This window comes from Anser anser, assembly GCF_964211835.1.
Source record: "Anser anser genome assembly, chromosome: 3".
Taxonomy (NCBI): Eukaryota; Metazoa; Chordata; class Aves; order Anseriformes; family Anatidae; genus Anser; species Anser anser.
Window position 1 is genome coordinate 71,142,536 of NC_139722.1, and position 25,789 is coordinate 71,168,324.

At 34.8% G+C, this 25,789-nt stretch overlaps 1 protein-coding gene across 12 annotated transcripts in view; it reads right to left on the reverse strand.

Moving 5' to 3' along the window:
- The window catches only part of STXBP5 (syntaxin binding protein 5), a 114,345-nt gene that overhangs the window by 39,083 nt on the left and 49,473 nt on the right, over nucleotides 1–25,789 (reverse strand). For all 12 annotated transcript variants that reach the window (XM_083831913.1, XM_083831914.1, XM_083831924.1 and 9 more), the window contains 8 exons: nucleotides 16,004–16,127; nucleotides 14,492–14,570; nucleotides 8,616–8,770; nucleotides 7,552–7,624; nucleotides 5,523–5,670; nucleotides 5,004–5,071; nucleotides 3,898–3,938; nucleotides 1,462–1,682 (listed from right to left, as the gene is read on the reverse strand). In XM_083831913.1, the coding sequence (XP_083688039.1) occupies nucleotides 1,462–1,682; nucleotides 3,898–3,938; nucleotides 5,004–5,071; nucleotides 5,523–5,670; nucleotides 7,552–7,624; nucleotides 8,616–8,770; nucleotides 14,492–14,570; nucleotides 16,004–16,127 (909 nt within the window). The remainder of the gene's footprint in view (nucleotides 1–1,461; nucleotides 1,683–3,897; nucleotides 3,939–5,003; nucleotides 5,072–5,522; nucleotides 5,671–7,551; nucleotides 7,625–8,615; nucleotides 8,771–14,491; nucleotides 14,571–16,003; nucleotides 16,128–25,789) is intronic.

The window sequence follows — 25,789 nt, forward strand, 5'->3', positions numbered from 1 at the left end:
CAAAGTTAAAAACAACAACAACAATCTGTAAATCCTGTCTTTCAAAAAAAATACATGAATTAAATGAAGTGCAACTGAAATTACTAGTACTAAAAGTGACATCCAGGACTTTTTCATCTTTTTAAAGGTAACAGTTGCTTATTAAATATCACAACATAAACACACGGTCTTCAGAAACAGAGTAATACTAGCTACTTGAGATTGAACATTTGATTACAAAAACCTGAAAATCTAACTTATTTCTCACCATTTACAAGTTTCCTGCTCAATAATGACAATAAAAGGAAATACTGAATACAAGACCCATTTAATTGTCATTCTGTGCATGTAATACTCTCAGTTATGATGAAAGTTTATTTTATGGAGTGTGGGAATGCTGAAACTAAAAAGAGCCAAAGGAAGGCGAACAGCTTGACTGACATACCCATTCAGTAGCACTATACATACAGAACTTAATTCAATGTTTAATGTTGTATCGATCTAGACTATACATTTTAAAGAACAGAAGCTCATCGTGATTTCAGATTTTCTTCTGTTGGGTCTGCAACAATATTAGTATTAATTGTAGCATAGTTTAAAGAAAGTTTTCCAATATCTTATTCTCATCTGCAAAGCAGAACTTAATTCAGACAAATAACTATACAGTAAACTTTAAAGCATTCCTAGTAAAGAATCAGCTTGCTACTTGCTTATTTCTAAAAATCCATTAGAAAATACTATTCCTTTAGAAGGGAATGTACTTGTACATGACTAAACACTAGAAGAAAAAAACAAACATGCCTCATCTCCTTTAATAAGACTTGTCTGAAGTGGAAAGAATAAGAACTGTATCACCACTAAAGCTTTATTCAGAACATTGATAACTCACCAGCTTCAAGTTCGCTTTCTGATCATACATCCAGATAAGCAAAGTTGCATGTGTCTAATTTAACAAAAAAGATTTCTCAATCTCTTGTACTAGCCTTCTCAAGTCTTCTACAACTTGTCATTGTATCGAATCAATAACAGCAAACTCCTTAACAGACCTTTGGGCATGTATGGCACAGTTCTTCCCTTCTAGTTCTGCATACGGCAGAATTTTTACCAAGAAAAATGGTAATTATTAGTAATCAAGCAAAAAAAAAAAGGTATCAACTAAAAGATTTGAAAATTCTTTGACTCCATATCTCATTCACTTCCGTTTAAAATATATCTCTGATTCAACCAAGTTTTGATCCACACTTTGGTTTGATAGAGCAAAGAACTATTATCGGTAGCAAAATCTGAAAAAGGCAATGAAAAACAAAATCTTGCTGTGTAATTTTTATTTCTGCTGAATTTCATAATTTATTACTTTTCTTCCATGAAAAAGCCCTCCCAGTTTTGAGGTGATCTTTTTTGTCCATTTTACTAACAAAATTAAAAACTGAATTGCTGCAAAAATCTTATTATAGCCATATCCTATAAAGTTATATGAATTACCGGAATGACTTCTGTTGTCACTTCCTGCTTGCTGAACCTGTAAATAATGACATGTGCAGAAACTCCAGCTATGCACAGCATTCTACTTTCTGGACACCATGAGATGATCTGAATAGCATACGGATCTTCATCTACTATATCCGTGTTTGGCCTATCATCCTTATTCCGCGATTTTTCAAATACTTTAGCTGTTTTGAGCTTATAGAGTACTTGCAGCGTTACTAGGAACAAACCAAGAGAAATAAAAATTAGTACCCATTTAAGCAAATATTTTTCTCGATATTTTTTCTAATTTAGAAACGCTTCTTGATAGAGACAGTCAATGTGTTCAGTAAAACACAGCAGAGCAGAAAAAATCAGTAACTGTGTTGATACCGCCCATGCAGTGCACCACTTGCCCAATGCAGGATCAGTTAGTATCAAAAACTTTTCCCATCTATAGATATATATGTTAAGCTTAAGTTACAAACTGCTGTCAGAGTTTCTCATGTTTAACAACACTTCGGGTTCTCTTTATATGGGTAAGAACTAGTTATATTTACCACACCACAACTTAAGCCTATGGCACACAAAGTGAAGTTCCTTCCCTTTCTCCTTACAGTATTTCAAATCCATGTCCTCTTACCTGTGTTCTCAAACTTAACAGCCTCAATTCCTTCAATTTTTCAAAAACACTGCCCTCTGATCTATCTGTATTTTTCTTGATAGTTGATACACCAGAACTGTTCTAGTGAAGTCTTACCACAGTTTAAAACTGTGAAAGAGTAACTTCATCTTGGTTTTACAGATATTGCCATTTATTCATTGTAATGTTTTTTTTTTTGTGCTGACACTGCACTCCCACAGAACTCCATTTTTTTTTCTAGACTAAGTTCTGAGTGTATAGCCTTGAACCTATATTCAAATAAATGGTCTCATGCTGTTCAACAATTAGTAATATTAACCTCAATTATAATTCTAATTCTTTCTTCCAATATTCTTGCAACTGTCCTAGTGTTGCTTTCAAACTTCATAGGAAGTCTCTGGTCAGTCATCCAAACCCTTGACGTCAGTACTAATCATATCCCTATGAAAACCTAACCTATCCTTTCTGCTCTTCTGTATTTCAGTAGCTTCACCCGACTCACATTGCCCTATTACATCTATAGGGCTGTGGTCTTGGAGAAATTTGGAAAAGGTTTAAAATTAAGACACAGGATATCTGTAGTTTCCACTTTAACAGGCTTATTAATCTGTTATTAAAATGAAACTAAATGGCTTTAACAGGAGCGACTTTTTACAGATCTATGCTGAATAATATTTTTAACCACAGAGAATCAATCGGTTTTTCTTTCTTCCAGGTTCCACCCCCACTCGAAACAAATTAAAGATCTATAATACTCCCAATACTCCTCCTCCCAGTTTTTAAACATATATATTGCATCTGTTCCAACCCACACACTCCTTAGCATTTTGGAGCCTCACCAGTCTTCCACAAGTTTTCAAAGACAACCGATAATGATTCCAAGATTATTTCAGACAGCTATAAAGCCCTAAGAGTAAGTTTAGTCAGAACTAGATGATTTAAAACATCTAACTCAATGTAGTCCATTCTAATTTGAATTCTTACTGCATTTCTCACTGTTAGCTGCGTAGACCATTGGAGGCAATTGACCCTTTAAAAATGTAAAATGGTTTGTTCAGTGCTACAAAGAATTTTACTACTCTCCTGCCTTTATTCACAAATGTGTAGATCATTTTACTAACACAAATTACTACTGGTTCCAATTCTCATTTTTAGATACTCTGAGTTCCAGGGTGCTGATATTATATAAAAACAACTCTAATTTTAGACTGAAATAATTTACTGAAATTCAATTACTAAAGTAAGTACTGAGTACTAAAAAGGGATGCATTTGCCTGGCATTCATCTGTATGGTCAATAAGCTACTTCTGAAATTTAAAAAACAATCAAAAAACTTATTTTCCAGCTAAACCTTGAACTACTAGGACAGATTGCTGTACCTGGGTTGGGGCAATCCCAGACATGAGTACAGACTGGGAGAAGAACTTACTGTGGGCAGCCACGTGGAAAAAGACTTGGGGGGTTCTGGTGGACAAAGAGCTTGACATGAGCATGAACAACCTGATCTAGCGGATGGCATCCCTGCCCAGGTCAGGGGCTTGAAACTAGATGATCTTTAAAGTCCTCCCGACCCAAGCCATATGATTCTATGATTTTCACTGAGGTGGTTAAAAAAAAAGTGAAAGCTTAACTAAAAAAAAATCATGTTAGTTTTATTTAATTTTAAATCAAAATTTCATATGGAGTTGATGACTGTACATAAAGCAGGAAATATAAGAATGACTAGTTTGTAATTGCATTCCTTTAGAGAAATCATTAAGTTTACAAAACTCCTGCTGAATAGAAGAAAGTTCTCTACTGAAAACACTTACTTGCTGAGGCATCCCAAAACTTGATTGACCCATCAGCATGCCTATGAAATATTAAAAATTAATAAGATCATAAAAAGGTTAGTTGGAGCATTAGACCTCTTTGCTACTAACTGATTAAAGATATGACTGACATCATTTTTATTAGTATTTGTAATGACATTTTGTTTTTTAACAACTTATGGTAAACCATTTACAAACGCATGCCCCACTTATTTAGACAAAAAGGATTAAAAAACATTTGGAGGTTAACTCACTGAAATTCCACTGTACTAATTTACCATTTTAAACTGTTTTGAGTTACCTACATTTCTCATAAGCAGTTTGGCATATCTTACCATGCGTTGTTTCTTAAAATGACAATCATTATTTAGAGTGACACTCGTAAAGTAAACGCCTAAATTAACTTCCAGAGTATTCAGTGTATTTCAGTATATTCCGTATTTCAGCATAAATGAGTTTTCTAGTCTGTTTTTATCCTTAAATCATAGTCAGAGGACTAGACTTTTCAGGACCATCTCTCAAAGTCTCTGTAGTATTTAGTATGAAGTGACAGTAATCCTCATCAGGGCTAATGAGCTGTTCTAAAAAAAATATTTTACTGGTACTCTCACTTTCAGTGATGCACTGCATGGTTATAAATTAAATTTCATTTATACTGCTTACAGTAGAGTTGGAAGGACCTGTTTAAAAAAAGATCAAAATGAACAGATTTAAGTATTTGGTTATTTATTTTTAAAAGAAAAACTTGGCTTCCCTTTGAGAACTGAAAATCAATAACAATTTAATGGACTTCCTATGCTTTAAAACACAGTTCAAGTATTTTCCAAAAGTTAAGAATAAAGGAAAAATTCCAGGATGTATAGATAGACAATCATAACAACACATAATAATAATCCCTGTAAAACACTTGCTTTCATACTATTCCTACCTTCTCTTCCACATTTTACTTTCTTGTCAAGATTATGCAAATATCTTGTCTAGTGAACATAATTTCTTAAATGATTAAACCACTCATGGAACATTTTTTTTTTCTATAAACGATCAAAATATTCTCAGTTCTACTCAACCAGCTAAGCAAGTTATTACTACACTGTGGTGTCACTTACCCCGTAATTATTATCTCTGGATAGCTCTGAGTAATCAAACCCCAGTTGCCTCCACTGATAGGCCATTCCTAGAAGATTAATCAATACAATACAGGATCAAATTTGGCAATATAGTAAATGAATTTGAATGCAGGAACAAATACACCAAGGAAGAAAATAAGATACAGCGCAGAGTTAAGCCACTGAAATTATTACAGGTAACGCAGATTCCAGTATTTCGCAAGTTCGAAAAGTTACTAGATTATGTCTACAGCAAAGAAAAGTCAACAAGGTCTATGGATGACACCCATGCTCCAAGAAGACCCTTAGCTTCCAGTGATGTGGCAATCAATTGAATCACATCAGGAAAGCGTAACTACAGGCATGACACATGCTATGTCCTCTCTAGACATCTGCTACTAGCCAAAGACAGAATAATCAGTCAGGTGGAGCTTTAGTCATAGCATGGCCATGCTTACACTGTTTAGAGCAGTTGATTTTCAGTATTTTCAAATAACACTTATGTACTACATGTTTTACCTTCTTACTGTAACCTTGACGTTTCTGTCGAGCACCAACTGAATAGAGTGCAGGTATGAGGTCCACAGGACAATCAGCAAAATATTCACAACAGGTAACTGGAGACTCATGTATTGTCAAAGGATAAGGATTCTCAAATATAGGGTACCTTTAAGGGATGAAAGTGGAAGACTTAATCTAGGCAAAAAATTTATTTTAAATCCAGAACAAGTGAAACACTGAAGACTGTTTGGGTTCTTTTTGTACAAAGGAAAATAAATGCATACAAAATTAGGTTATGAATGAATATATTATGAAACTTCACTTCTCATCGAGTACACTATCCAGATTCTGTAGATCTCTAGACAGAACCTGAAGTTTGTACTGTTCCTAGAATATTTTTACAACACTGCTGTTCTTTACAGTCTCATTTTCAAAATGTTAATGAGCCTTAATGTGGAAAAAAAGTCAATAATATTCAGGTATATGTATCTGTGCTCAAAGGACATTTCTCTTCAGTTAAATTAATACTATGCTTTTTTTGTGTGTGAATTGAAAACAGCTTTTCAACCCATTTAAAGGAAAAATTAGCAAAAACAGATGAAAACTTTATGCATACAAATAATTTTACATAAAGCTATCCGTGAAGCTAAAAATCTTCTAAAAACTGAATGAAAGAGGCTTAATTTTAACAAGATGTTCAACCCATATGACAGCATAGGGCAAAAGGAAAAATCCTGTAGCATCTATGCATGCATCTGTGCATTTTATTGCTTTTTCCAGGTGCAAAAGAATTAATACGCTGCAAGTGAAACAAAGACCATATAGGTCTTCTAAACAACATAGCTACTGAAGATTATTATTACTTTAACATGAAACGGAACAAGAATTATCTTTAGATTTCAGCCACTGCCAACTACTTCACTTAAGAAAAAAAGACTTGTAAAACGCATTTTATTTCAAGCCCATTAAACTTGTTTTATGAATCTATGAAGCTTAATGCCATGGGTTTAATCAGAAACAAATTTTGGCTTCAGCATATGGCAATGTAAAAAATGGCCACATAGAAAATCTAAATGAAACTGCTCAGTAGTTTCCATTCCCATTAAAGTTGTGAACTAAACCAATTTCAAATATTAGGATTAAACATGACCTTCTTCCAAATTTCACAGATCCTTTATTGTCTAAGGTATCACCACAGACTTTGAGGATACTTATTTACAAGCTTTTGTTCTGCCATAGATGGATGTTCTTCACATGGTTCATTACTTTTAATCAGGAACATCAAAGATCTTATCTGTCAAGTTCCCTTGCTACTAATCCATTAATAGTTGGTGATTGTTGCCTATAATGATTTTGAAACCTCTGACTGCAAGACCCACCACAGCGTACAGATTGTTCCATGGGCAAAGTAATACAAGTTTCAAGATGCATGGGGCAAGTTTTAGTTGTGAAAACTGTAATGAGATACTACTTTTAAGCAACCTCTTACCACACTAAGGAACGAGGGAATATGTTACCATTCTAATTTTGTGTATATACACAAATTTGTGTGTGTGTACATGGTAGTTATTACATCTGTACTGAGTTACTTCTAACCAATACTTAAAACTTTTCAATTCGGCAATAATATTAACAAATATTTGTTTTTATATGATGACAACCACACGCATTGTCAGCCAAAACTACCCAACCTCTCAGAACACCTGTTACACCTGCTCCCTTCCCTAAAATTTTGTGCAGTATTTCGCCAACTGAGCTCTAGTTGACTCTAAAATAAACTGATAATTAAAAAGCACAAGTGATCTGTTAGTAATTTCTGTCAGTCAACTTTGGAAAAAGTTGCATATACTGTACCCATCTACTACATGTTAACTTGAGAAAAGCTGCTTTCAAAAGGTATTATAGTCTACCAAATAAAACTTATACCAAATATTCAAAATGTTATGTTTTAGGCAGGGAGGCAGTATGGTGGATTAAGCAGCTAAAGATCAGAACAACATGCTGACTACTGCAAGCAACCATTAAAAAGACTATACAAGACTCTTACCCATTTTGTGCAAGGTCAATCAGCACTAAGTCCTTTTCTAAAAGAACGACTACAGCATACGGTTCCTGAAAGTCTAAAAGCAAAAAAAAAGTTAAGTTATAGGTAAACATCATACTCTGGATGCACAGCACTCAATCAGTCCTTGCACTTGATTAGTCAAGAGTAGAAAAGCAATTTAGATGTCACACAGTTTCTGAAGGTATTTATGCACTCACTCCTCTGAATACTTTAAGTTTGGAAAAGCCACACTCCTTTAGCTAAATGTCCTCAATTCTTTTTCAATTTGCTAGAACCATTTGAACAGCTCACATAACATGAAAAGGAACATGCAGATGAACTTGTATAAGCATGATTCTGAAAGTACCAATTACTGAACAATAACATTCCCCCAATCCCAAATTTTCCTCTTATTTATATAAAATAAATAAAACGGAAGTTTTCAAAGTTTAGCTTGCTGTCTTTCAGAATGACAAATTCTCAAATTCTGAGCTAAACAGTTCTATACGCTCTGATGGAAGTTGACAGCTAAAAACACCGGAATCAGAAAAAATAGCACTAATGTGGGACAACTACCTACTATATGATAAAGAAATCCCCTTCTGCAACAGAGAGATTACAAGTTAGTGAAGAATTTTGTGTGACTATTGGAATTAATAAGAAAGTCACTAAAGTTAAGAGTACTACACAAATGCTAATCAAGATTTAGCATTGACTGGAAAGGTCTCATGTGCACTAATAAATATTGATGAACACATCTGCTGCAATAACAGCTTAAAATTGTGATGCTACTTTTTGTCTGCACATGCTTTTGGGGTTAAAAAAAGGAAAACATGCAACCAGCAATCAGCATTCTTCTAGAAACAAAATAAGATTTTATTATGAACTCTTCTATTACGATGCTTTGGGAAAAAAACAGACCCCAGACAATAGGAATAACAGATGTTGCTGCTGCTGCAGTCTGATCCCCAGAGATAAAACAAAGACAATAGTAAGAAATATTCTGATGGGATAAAACTCCAGAGAAACGAGGTCAAAATACAGAGAAAAATCTTTACAAAGCCTACCATTAGGATATGGCGTTTCGCAGAGGGTTAGAAAATCAACGATAGAGTAATCCATTTCTAGCACAGCAGTACTTTTCCCATGCATAACTGTTAAACAGGGTCTTCTTCCTACAGTGTCATATGACAAGCCTCCTGAGAGAATGATGAAAGGTTCTCTGGAATAAAGCAGATGTATATAGGATCAAACCAAGGTAATAAGTAAAAAGACTGGTCAGTTTTTGTAACCTAGCAGAAAGGTTCAACAAGATATCATTAAGCAGACATATGTAAAGAATAACGCAAAGCAACTCAGCATGCAATAGGTAGTTTGGGTACGTTTCAAAATTTAGAAACAGACTGTTTCCCAAGATGAAGGTTTTTTTTTTTTTATTATTTTGTTGAATTTCAGAATTCTCTTCTATTGAACAGCAGATTCAGATTTGCCAACAGCTACATACATCCACAATATAAAATATTCCAGCAGGATTAGGAAGTAATAGTCCCAAGAATTTTGCTTTTTGTATAGAATCACCCTAAAGCTTGAAAGATTAAACATTTTGCAAAAAACGCAAAGTAATTTTGCAATCACAATAACTTGGCTGTCTTAGAAAAGCAACCAGGTGCTTGGCAAACTTCAAAGACCTTAAGAAACAAGTACATAAATAAATGCCAATATTTCTCAACACATATTTGCTCTAGATGTTTTTATCTATTTTCCCCTACCACCATGCATTAAATTGAAGGATTTTTTTTCTGTCATAGACTACACTCATGCTGTGTAATTAAATGACTGAGTAGAGCAAAACAAAGAGTCTTCTTGTCATGATAGAAGAGATTATGGACTTTGGAAAAAATTTAAGTCTCTACAGAAGTGTATTACAAAACTTATCCACATTTCCTCTAATATGCGCATAATATACAATTTACTGAAAGTAAGATGAAGTAAATATATTTTACTACATATTTTCTTCATTTCCTGATTATTAAAAGGCCACCACTCGTTTTAATACTGTTTATGTTTAAAATAGGGTCTTATACCTTTTAAAGAGCAGACTGACTGTTTATACAGCTGCTCAAGAAATCTCACCCACTACTTAGTGCTTCCTCAAATTTGAGGTTATATTTCTGAAGGAATAACAGGCACTAAGGGGATGCAATTCCTCATATTTACTTGTACACCCACTTTAGGATGGCAAGACACACCCTTTGCTTGTGTCTGTCTTCAACTGAAGTAGTTAACATGTCAGGATCTGGAGGAAATTTGTAGGAAAAAAGCTATTCTGAGAAAATGAGGCTGAAGAGACTTCTATGTTGTCTTTTCCCATATCACCATCTTTCCGACATCTAACTGGATTTCACTTGTGCTTCAAAGAAGCATGACGGATTAGGTACATCTTCTTGAGAAGTGCATGGAGAGTTTTGTTTATGCACATGCTGGCCCTCATAAGCTTGGCTAAAATAGACACTGTTTGCAGTACTGAAGGCAAAGCAGACTGGGACAGCTTCCAGTTTCTTGTTATTTTGCCATCTGCCTGATCCTTCAGAAAGCCCTTTAACTGAAGAGTTAACATGATCAAAGAGTTCTGAGGCTGAGAAACAGATCTCAAAGGAATGGACATAAGTTATACCATGAGCCCGCTGAGTTCATTCAGTACTCTGACTCCACCATAACAACAACTGAAAGCAGTAAGCAAAGTAGTAAGGACACTGCAAGCACTTTCCTTGAAACTTCTCCAAGTTCTCGCTTTGTTACACTTCTTCATATAGGAACTTCCTATAATCTTTTACAGTTGGGTCCATGAAGTGATTTCAGGAAAAGAATAAAATTTAATTTGATCTGATATTCTTCAGGATGTTAGTGAAGAGACATCACTTGTGTGATACACTTCCAGTTCCTCATTTTGCTGGAATGATTTACTGAAGTCTTGGCAAAAATGATAGGTTTTTTTTTTTTTTCTTAAGTAATGTTGCCAGAACAATTTACAGTTAACTATTAAGACTTCTGGATTCACCTAGATCATCTGGTAAAAACCAAAGGGATACATTTCAGTTTCCAAGTTTCTAACTTAGCAGTGAATATCACATACTGGTTTCTGCTAGTTTTATTTCTCAAGGTAATCAGGTTGCTTTTGGCAGGCTTACCAGAGTCTGTATCATTATGAAGCAAAGAATGGAAGAGCTGAGAATAGATTACACAGATCTGTCACATGGATATTTCACATATGAGTTAAAAATTAAAGTTAACTTTAGTCTAACAGAAAGACTAACAGGTTTGGATAGAAACTTTTCATATTTTCATGAAGTCAAGATTTAACTAGAAAATGTACATTTGCGTTTATGGTAAACACTGTTGTTCTTCAATTGTGATACATATTAGAAGGTTAGCGCACACTGATGTTTAATAAAAACGATTTAAAAAAAATAAAAATTGTAATTTACATAATAGGTGAGATGGATTTGGCTTCAATAGGTACATATTACCTACCTAAATCTATGGGAAAAATTTAACAAGATAGAAAATGTTCAACAAGTAGTGATGCTCAGCTCTTAGAGAACAGCTATATAGCATTTCTAGCTGCTGTGAACATTGATTCCTCATTGAAACAGTTCTTCAGCAGGAACGAAATCAATCTCTTCGCATTAATTTGCACATCACTTAAATTTGTAAAATTACTTGGGGGAACACTGGAAAATATCACTACATGGGCGGAAACATTTCATTGAAAAAAGTTTCAAAACCCACAGGATTAGATTTTGCTGTGTATCAATACACAATACAATCAAGATCAGTGGCTCACATTCCTGTAGGAATGTTTCTGCTCAGTTTTAGAGGTCAATTGTTAAACTTCAGTTTCAGCAATCAGAATCAGCAATTTGGGTGTGAGAAAACAGATATAGAAGTCACACCACTGGTACCAGCTGACTTCAGAACATGGGTGAACAATTTTCTTTCAAATCTACTATTACACATACTTCTGTAATTTGTGATGAAATTATTCTCTAATAATAAAGGTAGAAAAGGCTTCAAGAGTTATTTTAGTGCAAGAATGAAAGTCTTAAAGTAGTGGTCAATATAAATCATAAATTCACTTTGGGAGGTGTGTTTTTCAACCGACAAGCTCACAACACAAAATAATACTACTAAAACTAAATTCAGTAACTTTTACTTATCTGGATACCTTCTCATTATTCATGTAATCTGTGGATCCCAATAACATACATTTATCTTGCTCAGAGGTGCTGCTGTACTGTCAGTCACGACAGCTGCATTAGCTACCAATAGAATACCCTCTTTAATTATTAACAGGGAAACTTACAAGCTGTAATTTCCATTAAACAGAACTCAAGTAGCAGAAAATAAACTTGAGGAATTTTATATAATGCTGAAGTCAAACAGAGTGAATACCATCAGGGACTGAACCTGGGGGGTGGGAAATTAGCATTAGGAAATTCATGAGATTCTCTGGATACACTTTAGACAGGAAAATACATGTAAAGCCACCTCAGCATACTCAGATGGTAGCCCACCTTTGGAACAACCACTTCAAAGACAGAATGATCTGGATGAACTTAAATGGCTGGAGAACAATGATGTTATGCTCTGTGATTGGAATGTTTTTACCAGTTTGACTAAGGAACACATCAGGAACTTGCCTTTTTGACCTCCTAGACCAGATACAGGATTGTCAATAGTAACTTTTCTACAGATGTAATATGCTCCCATGAATAAAGCTATAGACACACTACTGTTGAAGGGTAAATGTAACTTTGGGGAAAAAAAAAAGGCAAAAAATGCAAAGACCCCCATAAACTTAAAGGACAAATATGTACTCTGTAAGCTCCCCATATCGTGCTCACTTCCTCCTGTTTTCCCCATTCCAACTTCATGATGCAGAGTAGGTAGTGGGGGGAAAAAAAAGAGAAGGTATTAATAAATGCTGCAACAACAGAAAGAATAGTGTCTCTAGCTTCTGTTACAGAACGCAGTCAGTTATGCTCCTTCCTTCTGTGTGGTTGTGGACATCTTTTCTCAGAAATAAAGTGTTTATTAGAATTAGAATTATGTTTTCACAATAAAGAAGTTAGGTAAAATAATTTATTACGCATTAACCTCTTTTTAACTTCTTCTAGTTTTTTGTTGTTGTTTTCTGAAGAACACCTAGAGCAGACAACTACAGAAGCAAAATTATTTCCTTTACTGGCTAGAAAAACAGATACATGTCCTGGACAAACCCAAAAGTGATTACTCTTCTTTACTACAAAAATTAAGCCATGAGCAATGTATGACAGTCAAAATTGTATCATGCTCCCACACCTAGTAAATTTACATCGGTAAAGAGAAAAACTATAAAAAACTTAGGCACTGAAAGTTAGTTAGTCATGCTTTAAAATTCTTGTTATAAGATTGCAAATAGAAATCCAACTGCACACGTGAACAGTTATTTCTAGTGCAATGCTTCCTTACCACAGGGCAAACTGTTTAGTATTTATTTTGATTAAAGTTCTGGAAGGGAAGAATATCACAACATAGACGTGTTATTATAGATTTAGATGTACACTGAGAACAGAGAAGAATATTAAAGAGAAATTAAAGAGAAATTCATCCAAACTGAATGTTTTGATGCACACTGGATAATAAGAGGTAACAGAAAAAAGCCTGCACTAGGAAACAGTCTCCCCAAAGAGCTACGTATTCTCAGAAATTGTAGTAGAACAAGCTCCTTTCTAAAAACTGTATGAAAGGTCAACCAGTTTTCGTATTGTAATATTGAAGCTTGTTCTATAAACTATTTTTTCAGAATTCATAGTAGAAGGCTTTTGACTGCAGAAATTGTAACCTAAAGTAGCTTCAACTTCAAGTTATCTGTACCTTTATTTAGATCTCAGTTTGACATTTCAGTTGCGAAAATATGCAGACAGATGTAGACTGCTGTAAAAAAATGAATTTTCAACTGCCTGTGGATGTTCAAACATCTGGGCACTAGCCCTAGGTTTCTACTTCACTTTTAGCAAACAAAATTTCACACAGCCACCGATATTATCTGCATAAATACTGATATATAGTAGAAATCAGTATTACATCATTAATAATATTCCATAGATTTGAATGCCTGGAAAGCAAACAAGATAATACATAATCACCTAGAAGTCAAAAAAAATTTTCAAATAGCTAAGCAGGTTTCCATGAATATTTTAACTTTATATTGCACCTTATACTCAACCATTTCAAAGCACTTTAGAACCATAAAGAAAAGAAATCCCATAAAGTTCATGAAATCCTTCAATCCTAATTGCAGTCTTGCTAACAAAACATGCTATTCAAGATACTGTAATTCCATCTCAGCCTCTTCTTGCAATTACTGCTTTGTTACTTTTTCAATGTGCATAATTAGGCACAATTCAATGCATAAATTACTGTACTCTACCAGAACAGCTTCCGTCAGTAACATTTTAGGGGAGTGCAGGGGGAGGAACATGTATTCAGAATTTAGAATATCTGCATCAGACCACTATTTTTCAAAGTTAAATTTTTCAGACCTCTACATTTCAGTGTCTTCTGTGCTGTCAGGCTTTTTTTTTTTTATTTAATAAGATATGTTCTCAGAAAATTGAGTAAAAATACACAAGGGTTGTTTTTGGTAGCATGGAATAAGCACGTAGATAGTGCATAAGTGATACCTTACCTAAGTTAAGGTTTGTGTATATAGCAATTTTTTCACATTTCTGTTTTTGCAGTTTATTCAGCAAATCTGATTTTTGAAAAACAATTTCAGCTTTTTTTACTGTAGCTCAGTGATACCAAAATATGTATCCGAACAACAGGAAATAAAGGACATTCTCAGAGAGCTGCATTTACTTTATGTATGCTATAACTTCACATGCAAAACAAGTCTTACCCAGCTCTAGTTGTTTTATATTCCACTTTAAGGATAGGTTTGCAGGGTTCTGGCTTCTTTCCATCCTTCAGCTGCTTTCCTAAAGTGAATTTTTTTTCTTATATTAATCTTACAACTCCATAACATGATGGCAAATTAAGAAATTCACTATGCAACTTACAAAGTAGAACATTTATGCAAACATATATTCAACACCTCTGACGATTACAAAGTATGCCTTGAAATACCATGAAAAGAATGTTAAAACTATCAGTACATCAATCCTGAGTATTTACAGTCATGTTGGTGGTGCCTTTTTTTGTGTGTGTTTGTTTCCAGTGTTGTGGAATTTTTATTTTCAAAAATATAATCTTCCCCTAAAAGTTATTTTAAGTAGCACTGGAGGATTTAAAACTTATCTCTACCATTTTGCAAACAAAATTTCTCAGCTTACAAGTAAAGTGAAGTTTATTCTAAGCGTTATCCTTAAGAGCTTGAATATGAAGGGCCACTCTTCCTCTACTTTGAAGTATTAGCAACTAAAGCTTCTATAGACACAATTTCTCCTGGCGTCAGTAGAGGTTAGAAGTACGATGTAAATATGCACCTGTCCTATCTGTACATTGATAACATTTGATAAAGCTATAAGGTTCTGCAGAAAATTTAGTTTGCAGCCCAATACAAAAATAAAAATGGTTATTAAGATGACAAAACATAAAACTGAAGTTAGTCTTGCCTTTGTTTTTTTAATCTTTGTCTGCTACAGGATCACAAGAAATTTATAGCTTCCTTTTTCCACTTTGGCCAACATCCATGATAATAAGCAGGGACTTGCTATAGTCTCAGATACGTAAACCAGAATGTTTAACTACAGCATCTTAAAACTTACAACTTACAGCATCTTACAACTAACCTCACAGATTATCCTCACCATTGCATTCACACTTGTCTGAGGTAAATAAGTTGCTAACACATAACTTAGATGTGTACAGATAATAATCTGTATACCGATATATATTTTTTTGAAATATGCAGCAGCATATTTCACAGAACAACATGTTAATTTCCCAGGCTTAAATTAATGCAGAATTATCTGAGAAGTGGGAACATCTTACCAGATGCTAATCTTATTCTTTTACAAATCTTTCCAAGAATTTATATGGTAATCTACACATTTATACATGAAACAGATGCTTGCTTATATGTATTTTAAACAACATATGGGACTGTAATGTCAAGCAAAAAGCAAGCTCTGCAAAACATGCATTAGTTAATCTTAAGATCAATGTCATTGTGTAAAAAACAGCCTAAAATTTAGAAATTTAGATACCATTGCATTGAGTTGGACTCTTATTTCATAAAAACTAGACTTTTTTAGACATTAAATCTATCAGAATTTGATATGACAAAATCTACTTGCACTGCAATAGATTTTTAATACTTAGTTTTATAAAACATATTTCCATTAAAAATAAGTTTCCTCTGGGTTTTAAGAGCTGTGGGCACACAGTGGGCATCTATTTTCAATCTTACCATGTGGAGTGATTGTCTGGAATGGCTTGGTAGGAGATTTTACATTCCATATGGTCAAGGTACCATCTGAGTGACTACAAATAAATTGTTTTCCTTCATGATGCCAAGCCACAGAGTGGATAGCCTATGCAAGAAAACAAACAAACAAAACAGAACAGTACAAGACTAATATCTTAGTATCATTTTATTGTTACCCCTTCCTTGATGACATTAGACAACAAAAGGAAATTACAGAAAGCACTACCTAAATCTTGTTGCTCTTAGTATGTCCTAAATTACCCATGTTAAGTTCTAAAGTACTTCTTTCAGACATAATTTATTCATCAAAAACATTGCCTTCATTTTACTGACATGTTTGGGGGGGGGGGGGGGACAGGGACACCTCCTTGGAATGTTGAATAAAAAACCATTTTCAACAGTTGGTACTATGCAGAAAATAACTACAAATCCTTATTTGAACTTTGCTAACCAAAGCTTAACATTGGGCAAAATACCTTGTCGATACTGAAGATCTACTTGAGATTATTAAGTCAAAAATTTACATGTCATTTTGAGATGCCAAGTGGATATGCACGAGAGGCAAACAAGGGCTGAGAACACCAGTGAAATGAGAATTGAAGTGATCAATAAGATTTTTTGGAAGAAATTAAACATTTCAGCTTTAGATGAGGAAAACAAAATATTAGCATTCTGATGTTGCAATAGCAGTGTTGAGTAGGAAACTACTAGTAAATCTTTTCACAAATAAAAGACATGTCTTCACATTCATAAAATTAGGAAGTGAGTAATCAGCCAAGCCACATGAAAACCTACTGCAGAAAAAAAAAATAAATGAAATCTAGTTGCTGCCTTTAGGTGAAAAAATAAGTGAACAATAAAGGAAAGAGTTCAGATAAAGCAAACAGATTAACTAGTAGGAATAGATGATCGTTGCCATTTCTGCTTCCAGTCTCTTGGTACGTGAAGACATTACGAAACCATTTGGTGATACTCAAGAAAATTTTAGTTATAGCATGAAAATACCAATAAACAATGAAAAGCCCTTTATTTATCTACTGCCCAGAAGGTGAGGAAGGAAGTATTACCTGCTATAAATATTGAGTTTTGGTCCTGCTGAGAAAGTAGATTTGCTTAATAATTATGGTGGAGACATTACTCTAGGCAAACTGAAAACAGAAACTGAATGTGTGAATGCTAATAGGCTGTCCAATACTATCTTTAGAAGGCATACTCTCGGTAGAGATTGTTTGTAAACAGGGCTCAGACTCACTCAATTTCCTATGTACCTATGGATTTCCTCTGCAAGGAACCCTCCCAACAGTGGACACTTAGGTAGTAAATACTTGGCGAAGAGCAAATCACAGAAGACAGATGTACGACAGCTTCATCTGAAGTGATTATACACAGATCTGATCTTCACATTTAATAAAGTTATACAGAAGAACAAGACAGCTTCCAGCAACACGAAGGCAGAATCCAGAGACAATGTGACAGACAGGAAAATGACTGCATTACATGAGTGTGGAGTCTTCAGTACAGACAGTTTCAATTGAAAATAGCAGATGTGGATATCTGCAAACCACTAATTAAATTTGACAAAGAAATGCTAAACTTTAAGTTAATCTTGCTCCCTCTTTCATGTGGAATCACTATAGATTTTGTTAGAAGACAGATTTAGTGTACCAACATCTCATCTATGCATTTGCAGCTTGGAAACCTAGACAACTCATATGAAGTTACCTAGAGACCAAGTAAAATAGTCTTGCTTAATCTGTCTGTGAGGTAAGATTTAATTATCAAATAAAAGCAGGAATTATAAAAGCAGTTTTGCATATAAAATTTTTTTCTAGATTATGTTATTTACCAACATAGTACCAAAGGTAGGGATCAGCAAGTTTGAAAGTATAGACTTTGCTAAAGCAAAAGCTGTATTTGAAGAAGTTCTCTTTACTTGAAAGCTATCTACACTATTAGTGATGCAACGTAATAAATGTTCCAAATACTGCCCCATATGGAGTCAACCATCTCATAGCATAAATTAAGCCATTTATATGTCTATGCAGAATAGGTCTTAAGATCCAATAAGAAAGCAAGTTGCACAGAAGGAAAGATAATTCTGAGTGATAAGGATAATTCTGAGTAATAGACAGACACTTTCTTTTTATTGAAAAAAGGTCAAGAGGGAGGACACAAAACAACCCAGTACTGTTGAAGTGCATTAATGCGTATGAACACAGAGATCTGATAAACTGAGCACAAAGGAGAAAGACAATTGCTATCACTTAATTTCTGCAAGGAACCTGATGAGATGGAAAGAACACTGAAAGAGAACAATGATGCCATGGTTTTATGACTTCATTGACTAATTTTATAGACCATCTGGTTAAATTTAATGACACAGTTAAATGTTATTTAATGCGTAACAGATATTTTATGTATTTTTCAAATAATTCAACTAAATTCTCTGGGCAGAGTATGAAAAACTTTGGTACTGAGCACTATCCTTTGCTATTACACAACTCAACCTTTTAAGTCTGAAAATCAAAAGACTTGTACGTAGTTGAACTCTCAAGGTATTAAATGGGCTGTCTAGGGCAAACCAGTTATAATGAAAAAACTACAGTAACTTTAGGTGGCACTAGCTAGTTAGTATCAACACCTTCAATTGCCAAAAAAAATTTTTTCCATGGTTACTATTAGTGCTAAAATTAGAAAGAAAGTATAACATCCAAGACAGAAAGTTCAGGCAGAATACACTGAGGCTGCAAAGATATACATAGCTTCTTAGACAAGAAAAAGCCCTTAAGAGTAATATATTTTTCCACTCATATTTTAAAACAAGACCTACCAATCCAGAATAAAACTACTTAAATTTTAATCATAATTCTTATCCTTGATTATTAAACATCATCTGGTATCCTTTTGGTACCAGAGCAACATGACTAAATCATCTGGTGCTGGTTCTGCTGCATCTCATATTTTTGTAGAATATCTCACTGGCCACTTGGATCCTGATCAGACAGTAACCTCTCATGAGAAGATCATGCACTAGTACCACAGAGGACTGTTGCTATATTTAAGGCAGAAGCTGTCCGCATCCTTAAGAAGAGTTGCCTGAACATGCAGCCTCCTCAGTGGCAGGGTAACACAGGAAGCAGAGAAGTCCTTGACTTAGTGCTTTGCAACAACATCAATGTGTTATCAGCATTATTCTCATCCTAAATCCAAAACGCAGCACCATACCAGGTACAAGGAGGAAAATTAACTATCTCAGCTGAAACCAGGAGAGCAGCCGAAGTTCTGACCTCAGACAAACACTCTGAACCCTCCCATTCACAAACACGCACCAAATACACAAAAACTGTACATGAGATTACAGATAGAATGCTCTATTAAGAAAGTAAATAAAGATTTATTTAGATGAAGTGAACTATTATAGCTAAAGGTTTCTTTATTTTAATAAGAAACCACCTCTTTCACTTTGATTCTAAGTTAAGGTAGCTGTTCCGGGCTATGTGAAAGTTTGTTTCAAAACTTTCTAGAAGATAACTAACTGCCTCAGAGGAAATAAATCCATACATTTTTGAATAACAAAACCATCAGGATTGAATTTGCTGTCTTACATGTAAAAACTTAACCAGAAATGTAGAAACTGACCATCCTAGTGTATTACGTGGAGATAGACAGTGCACATAGAAAGCCTTACTTTCACCAGCTGTTCCAGATGCATGATCCCATGTGAAAAAACGACTGCTGTACTGCCTGCTAAGAAGCTAATATGTTCCATATTCAGAAGGAAACATTTTTGCAATGTCTGCAACAGTTACCTGAGAGAAACGGTAGGACCTTAAAGTGAAAGAGTCTGAGAAAAATAATTAAAAGCATTTATCTTTCCATACAAGACTTACAGAAGTAAACCACTGATAATGAGATTGATGCATTTTAATATTTTATGAAACTCCATTTTTTTCTGCTACTACAGCTTGTCAATATCCCTAGAATCACCATTATTTCTTGGCTCTTTAGAGAGGTACAAAAAATGAGAAATTCTAAGACAACTTCTACTTACAATCTTAGAACTAAATTAATCAATAAAAACTCATGTTTTGATATGTTTTGATCTTATTTTTTCACCTACTGAGGGCATTTAACTGTTTCAGTTCAGAAAATCCTTCCAAAAAGGAAGGATTTCAATTCCAATAGATCTATTTTAGCCCTAGAGCTGATTACATGCATACTATTTTAGAACAGTTTGAGACTGCTCTTCATCTTATCTTCCCACAAGACAAGATACATGCAGAAACTGATACTTTGATCTGAATACAATACTATTAATCTTTTGCAATTTTCCCTATTGATAAAGACTTGTTTTAAACCATATTTCTAATATCAAGCTTATACTACTGCAAATACAATTGCTACCACTCAGAACAAATCTAAATAATCTACGCTTTTAATTTTTATTATTTTAATATGCACATGCTTGTATACCTTTCAAATATTAGAAATCTTTACTGGCTAAACTCCTCTGCACAATTTCCCAGAAGAACGAACCAAAATTGGGGAGAATTACATTCATAATTTGGTTTTGACCATGATTCTTAACACTTCTGTGCCATTAACATAACTTGAAATATACTGTGCATGACTAGGAAGATCCAAGTCTATTTAGATTTCCGTCTTATGATAGCCCTCCATCTCCCGTATGGAAGCATACAATGTTTTTTGGTAAACCTGAATGGATGACGCCACTCATTCCTTTTCTACTGGTTTACCAAAATATCCAAAACAAGCACCGTAATATCAGCATTCCTGTGTTAACTCTCTCCTGTGGCATTTTTTTTTCCCTTTTATTAGGCTATTGACAAGAAAAAAATAAAAACGTAGTTACTGAAACTTAAGCGAATATGTATCTCACTAAGTTCATTTTGATGCAATGGAACATGCAAGGCATAATGACTGCCTGATCGTGCTTTGGTTTCTGGCAAGTCATATTTCAGGGTTGTGGGTTTTTTTGTTTGTTTTAAATTAATTTATTTCAACTCCCCCAGGCTACTTTGACATGCCTTTAATGCTGTAAAATAATCCCTTACCCTCAGCCACGTACAAGAAGATTGAGCCTAAAAATAGTAAACTGTAATACATTCTTTGAGTTAATGCTATCAAAGCTGACTTTAAAGCAGAACAAAAAAACCACTACTTGAAGAATGGACTTTATTGAAAACTAAAATTGAAATGCATTTTCTAAAAATCTAGTTTATTTATTTAAGAAACAAACTAATATTAGAGACATTGTTTTACTTATTTCATGGCTGCAAATAAAGAAAGGGAAGCATCTGCAGTATAAACCGTATTCCATAGAAAAAAAGCATAACTTAAAAAGTATCACCAATATTTGAACATAAAAGGTTTAAAAATTATGCAAAGAAAAAAAAAGATGTAACTCTTATTTTCTCACTAAGCCTGTCGAAGACAAAAAAAGTTTGTTCTCCAAATTCTGTGAATAATACTAGATTTAGAAGAATTCATAAATGTAAACATACAACACATTGCTGTTATAATAAAAAGTATATACTTCTGAAAGTTCAGAACCTCTTTTGTGATACAGAAAAATAAAGAACAAATTCTAAATTCCCTGTCAGAAACTAGCATGCTGTAGAGGGAAGAACACTCCAGTAAACAGTACTAATACTAGTCATTATCTACAGCTGCCTCCCCCAACCATGGTTCAGCAGCAATATGGTTAAAAAGGTTTTATGCAGTGGTGGTGGTGTTGCCCGACCCCCCCCCTTTAAGCATTCCTGTCCTTGGGATGAGAGCTCTTAATTTTGTACTGCAATTATCAGAGTATGGTGCTGGGTGGGCACGCATGTTCAGACAAAGAAAACGGGGACAGTGTTCCACTGACTCAGCTTTCAGATAACAGATGAATCTGCCACACAACAACATTGGAATTTGCTTCAAGAGAGCCTCCTTGGTGGTCAGGAAGTTCTGAATGAAAACAAGCAGAAGTTTAAAAAGTTGTAATAGGATTCAGCTTTCTTCTTCAAGGAAGCTGCACAGCTATCTTGCCATAAACCTCTGATCATATAGAAAGGTTGATCTCCTTGTCCATGAGTAGAGGAAGACAGTAAAGTATAACATTTGGACCACTGGACACTTAGGAAGTTTTGACTCAGTTGCATCAAATGACGCCGGTAAAAAGCAACGAAGGTAGAAGAAACTTATCCAATAGCAAGGTTTACAAACAGTTTCTATAGTAATAAATGTCTCTGGCCATCCTGTCTGTGACACCTGCTGAAGCCTAGTCACCCATTAACAGCCAACATAACTCAAAATGTAGCAGCGTTGTGAAGCACACACATTTCTCTTGTAAAGAGTCTGCAGAGCTAGAGATTCAGCTCCAGGCTCCTGAGGCAATGCCTGGTGCTGCAGCACCAGGCTCTGCTGGTGTCAATCCTGTAACTCCCAGCAGCAAAGATCATGTCCCATGTAGAGCACTGCAATTTTTAAACAGGTGTAGACTCAGTCATCACCTTTGCAATGACTGGTGGTGGACTTTAATCAGACTGATGGGACTACTATCAGTATCAGAGTAATTATCTATTTTCAATAGGGTTAGAGCCAGAGAATGTCTTCCAGTGCTAATAAGCATGCTTGATTCACCAAACAGTATTCCTACCACCAATTTCTTAGGCTTCTGTATTATGAAGAAAGATGTCGTCTTAGTGTTCCAGTAAAAGTCACCGACCTTTCTACAATAACCTCACTCAGCATTAAGCAAATGGGATGGCTTTTCTCTTACCTGTTAAGGATGCTGCTCATAAAAACTAGATTTTTTTATTTTTTTTTTTAAATCAGGCAATTGGGCAAAATTTACTTTCCCCTAGCTGAAACTGGGCTAGCTGACAAACAGCAGGATCAGTATATTCATATAGGCCACTAGTTAGTCAGCACGGCTCAAAGCAGAATTAGGAAGTTAACATTATGGAGCTTAATATTTTTTTCACTGACAAATTCAGGGAGATTCTCAATTTTTGCAGCTGAACACAAAACTGAGGCACTGAAGAACAAAAATGAAGGATACACGAGAAGACACCTCACCTAGCCCGTGCTAAAAAACAGATCATATACATATGAACAAAAATCTAGTCATTGTTCACTTTCTGCAGCGTTACCTTTACTGCATCTGATACATCAGATCTCAAGGCCATATGGCCAGAGATAATTACAGTACTCTCTGCAATGGCACCTTTCAAGAAATATAACTTTTACATAATGTGTAACGAGATTAATCATTTTTATTTTTATGCCATTCAATACAGAATCCAGAAAAATACGATACTGTGCTAACTGTATCGAATCCAAAATCAAAAAACGGCCATTGTTCTATTTTTTCCCCTTAGAAATTTAGATTTAAATAACATGACAATAGATTTTTTTTAAAGGAACCTTATCATATGGTGATTCTCACTAATGAGAACAGTGAAACTTGTCAAGCTCACTCCATATATCTTCTTTATTTTTTAGGTCTCCTCCTTATCCATCCCCAACTTATGGCAACCATAAATGTTTTCTTTAGCAAAGCATCTTACCTCAGGTATTTCATTACCTCTTCTGCAGTCAAAAAAAAAAACAAAGGGAATAGCTGGATGTATTCACCTACACATCCTAAAGAAAATCAAAGATGAAATGACTGAACTATACACTGCTGTTTGTGACCTGTCAAAATCAGGTTGGTTCAGGAAAATTCATAGATGACAAGCATGAGGCCAACCTTTAAACAAGTGGGCCACAAAATCCAAAGAAAAACAAAATAAACAGCACAGTGACTATTCTGGGTAAGTTTCCAGAACCATTATTAAAACTTTAATGAAGAACTAACCAACATAAGAATTAGTTTAACATACCAGGTATGAGCAGTCAGCATGCTTTTTGTAATAGGAAATCACATCCAACAAACCTCTGAAAATGTAAGTAAGCATGTGGCTAACTGAAACACCAATTAAGCCGTCTACATAGATTTTTTTTCAAAGTCTTCAACAACATTTCTCAAAGGAAACCAAACAAACAGATCAGATATCCTTGAACAGATAAATAATTGGTTAAGGTATCAGGAAGTAAAGCAAGCTAAAGGAAAGACAGACTGGCAGTAATTAATCAGTTCACAGATGAAGGTAATTGGCAGAGAACCTCAGGGATCTGGGCTGCTTGGTTTATTCATAAATAACCTGGAAAATCAGAACGAGAATATTGAACTGAAAGTCCACTGACAATACTAAAGATTATTCAAGATAGAAATGAGCCCTTCCAGTGAAGAACTGCTGAAAGATTTTTTTTTTCTTCTTCTAAAGTCAGCCAGCACATGCAACTGTGAAGTGATGCAGACAAAGAAAAAAGATTCTAGTATTGTCCTGGTCTCAGCTAAGATAAGGTTAATTTTCTTCATTAGTGGCTGGTATAGGATGTTGTGGCTGGTATATAGGTTTTGGATTTAGGAGAAGAATAATGCTGATAACAATGATGTTTTAGTTATTGCTTTTACTTGTTGCAGAGCAGTGCTTACACAGAGACAAGAATTTTTCTGCTTCTCATGCTGCTCTGCCAGTGAGGAAGCTGAGGGTACACAAGAAACTGCGAGGGGACAGAACCAGGACACCTGATCCAGACCGTCCAAAGTGACATTCCACACCATGTGGCATCATGCTGAACAATAAAACTGGAGGGGCTGGCTGGGGGGCTGTCCCTGCTCGGTCGCAGGGACAGGCTGGAGATTGGTTGGTGTGTGATCAGTAATTGCATTGTGCATCACTTGCTTTGTATATTCTTTATTATTATTATTTTCCCTTCCTTTTCCATCCTATTAAACAGTCTTTATCTCAACCCTTAAGTTTTTACCTTTTTCTGATTCTCTCCTGTATCCCCCACTGCAGGGGAGTGAGTGAATGGCTGTGTGGTGCTTAGCTGCCTGTTGTGTTAAACCACAACAATTATACATTAAAACAAGGGGCACTGAGCTGACAATTGACACTAAAAAGTGATACAATACTTTTATAGCAGGTTGTTCCAAGGAAGTATTGTTTGATCCTTGCAAAGGCTAATCTAGTATTAAGATTGAGAGAAAGAAAATGAAACCAAACGTAAAATGATTCCCCAGTATAAATGTTACGTGCTTACATCCTGAATAAGCTATTTTGAAGGTACAATAAAACAGTTTAAAAAATAAAATCTGGGATGAGCAAGAACAGCAAGAAGCATAGAAAGAGCTTGAATATGAACAAAAGTAAGACTAGAAAGAGATGATGGAGATACGAAGTAGTTTACAAAATGAAGCAACACAGAGAGAGAATGAGTTAGATGCATGTAATGCAATTGGAAGGTAAGAATTTGTTCTTCATATAGCATACTTTGTGTTCAAAAACAACTGTACAAGCTTCAAAGAAATCTCATCCAGCTCTGATGATCTAAGGCTTATGCTGCTTCAGAGATCCATCCTTCAGAGAAACTCTCCATAGGCAGAGCTGACACATGCAAGTATAAGTACTAGGCCAGAACAACCACAAAAAACAAAACAAAACAAAAAAACAGAAAAACCTGTCTTGTGAAGACTTCAGCACAGAGCTAAGAAACAAACTCCCTTTGTGATATACAAAGCATACCTAGCTTAGCTAGCACTGAACAATGATAAAGACATTTTAGGATCTTTTAAATGTAACCAAGACTAGCTTTATGTTATTTAAAATAAAATGCATATACTCGCATAATGTGTTGCATGATTGTTTTAAT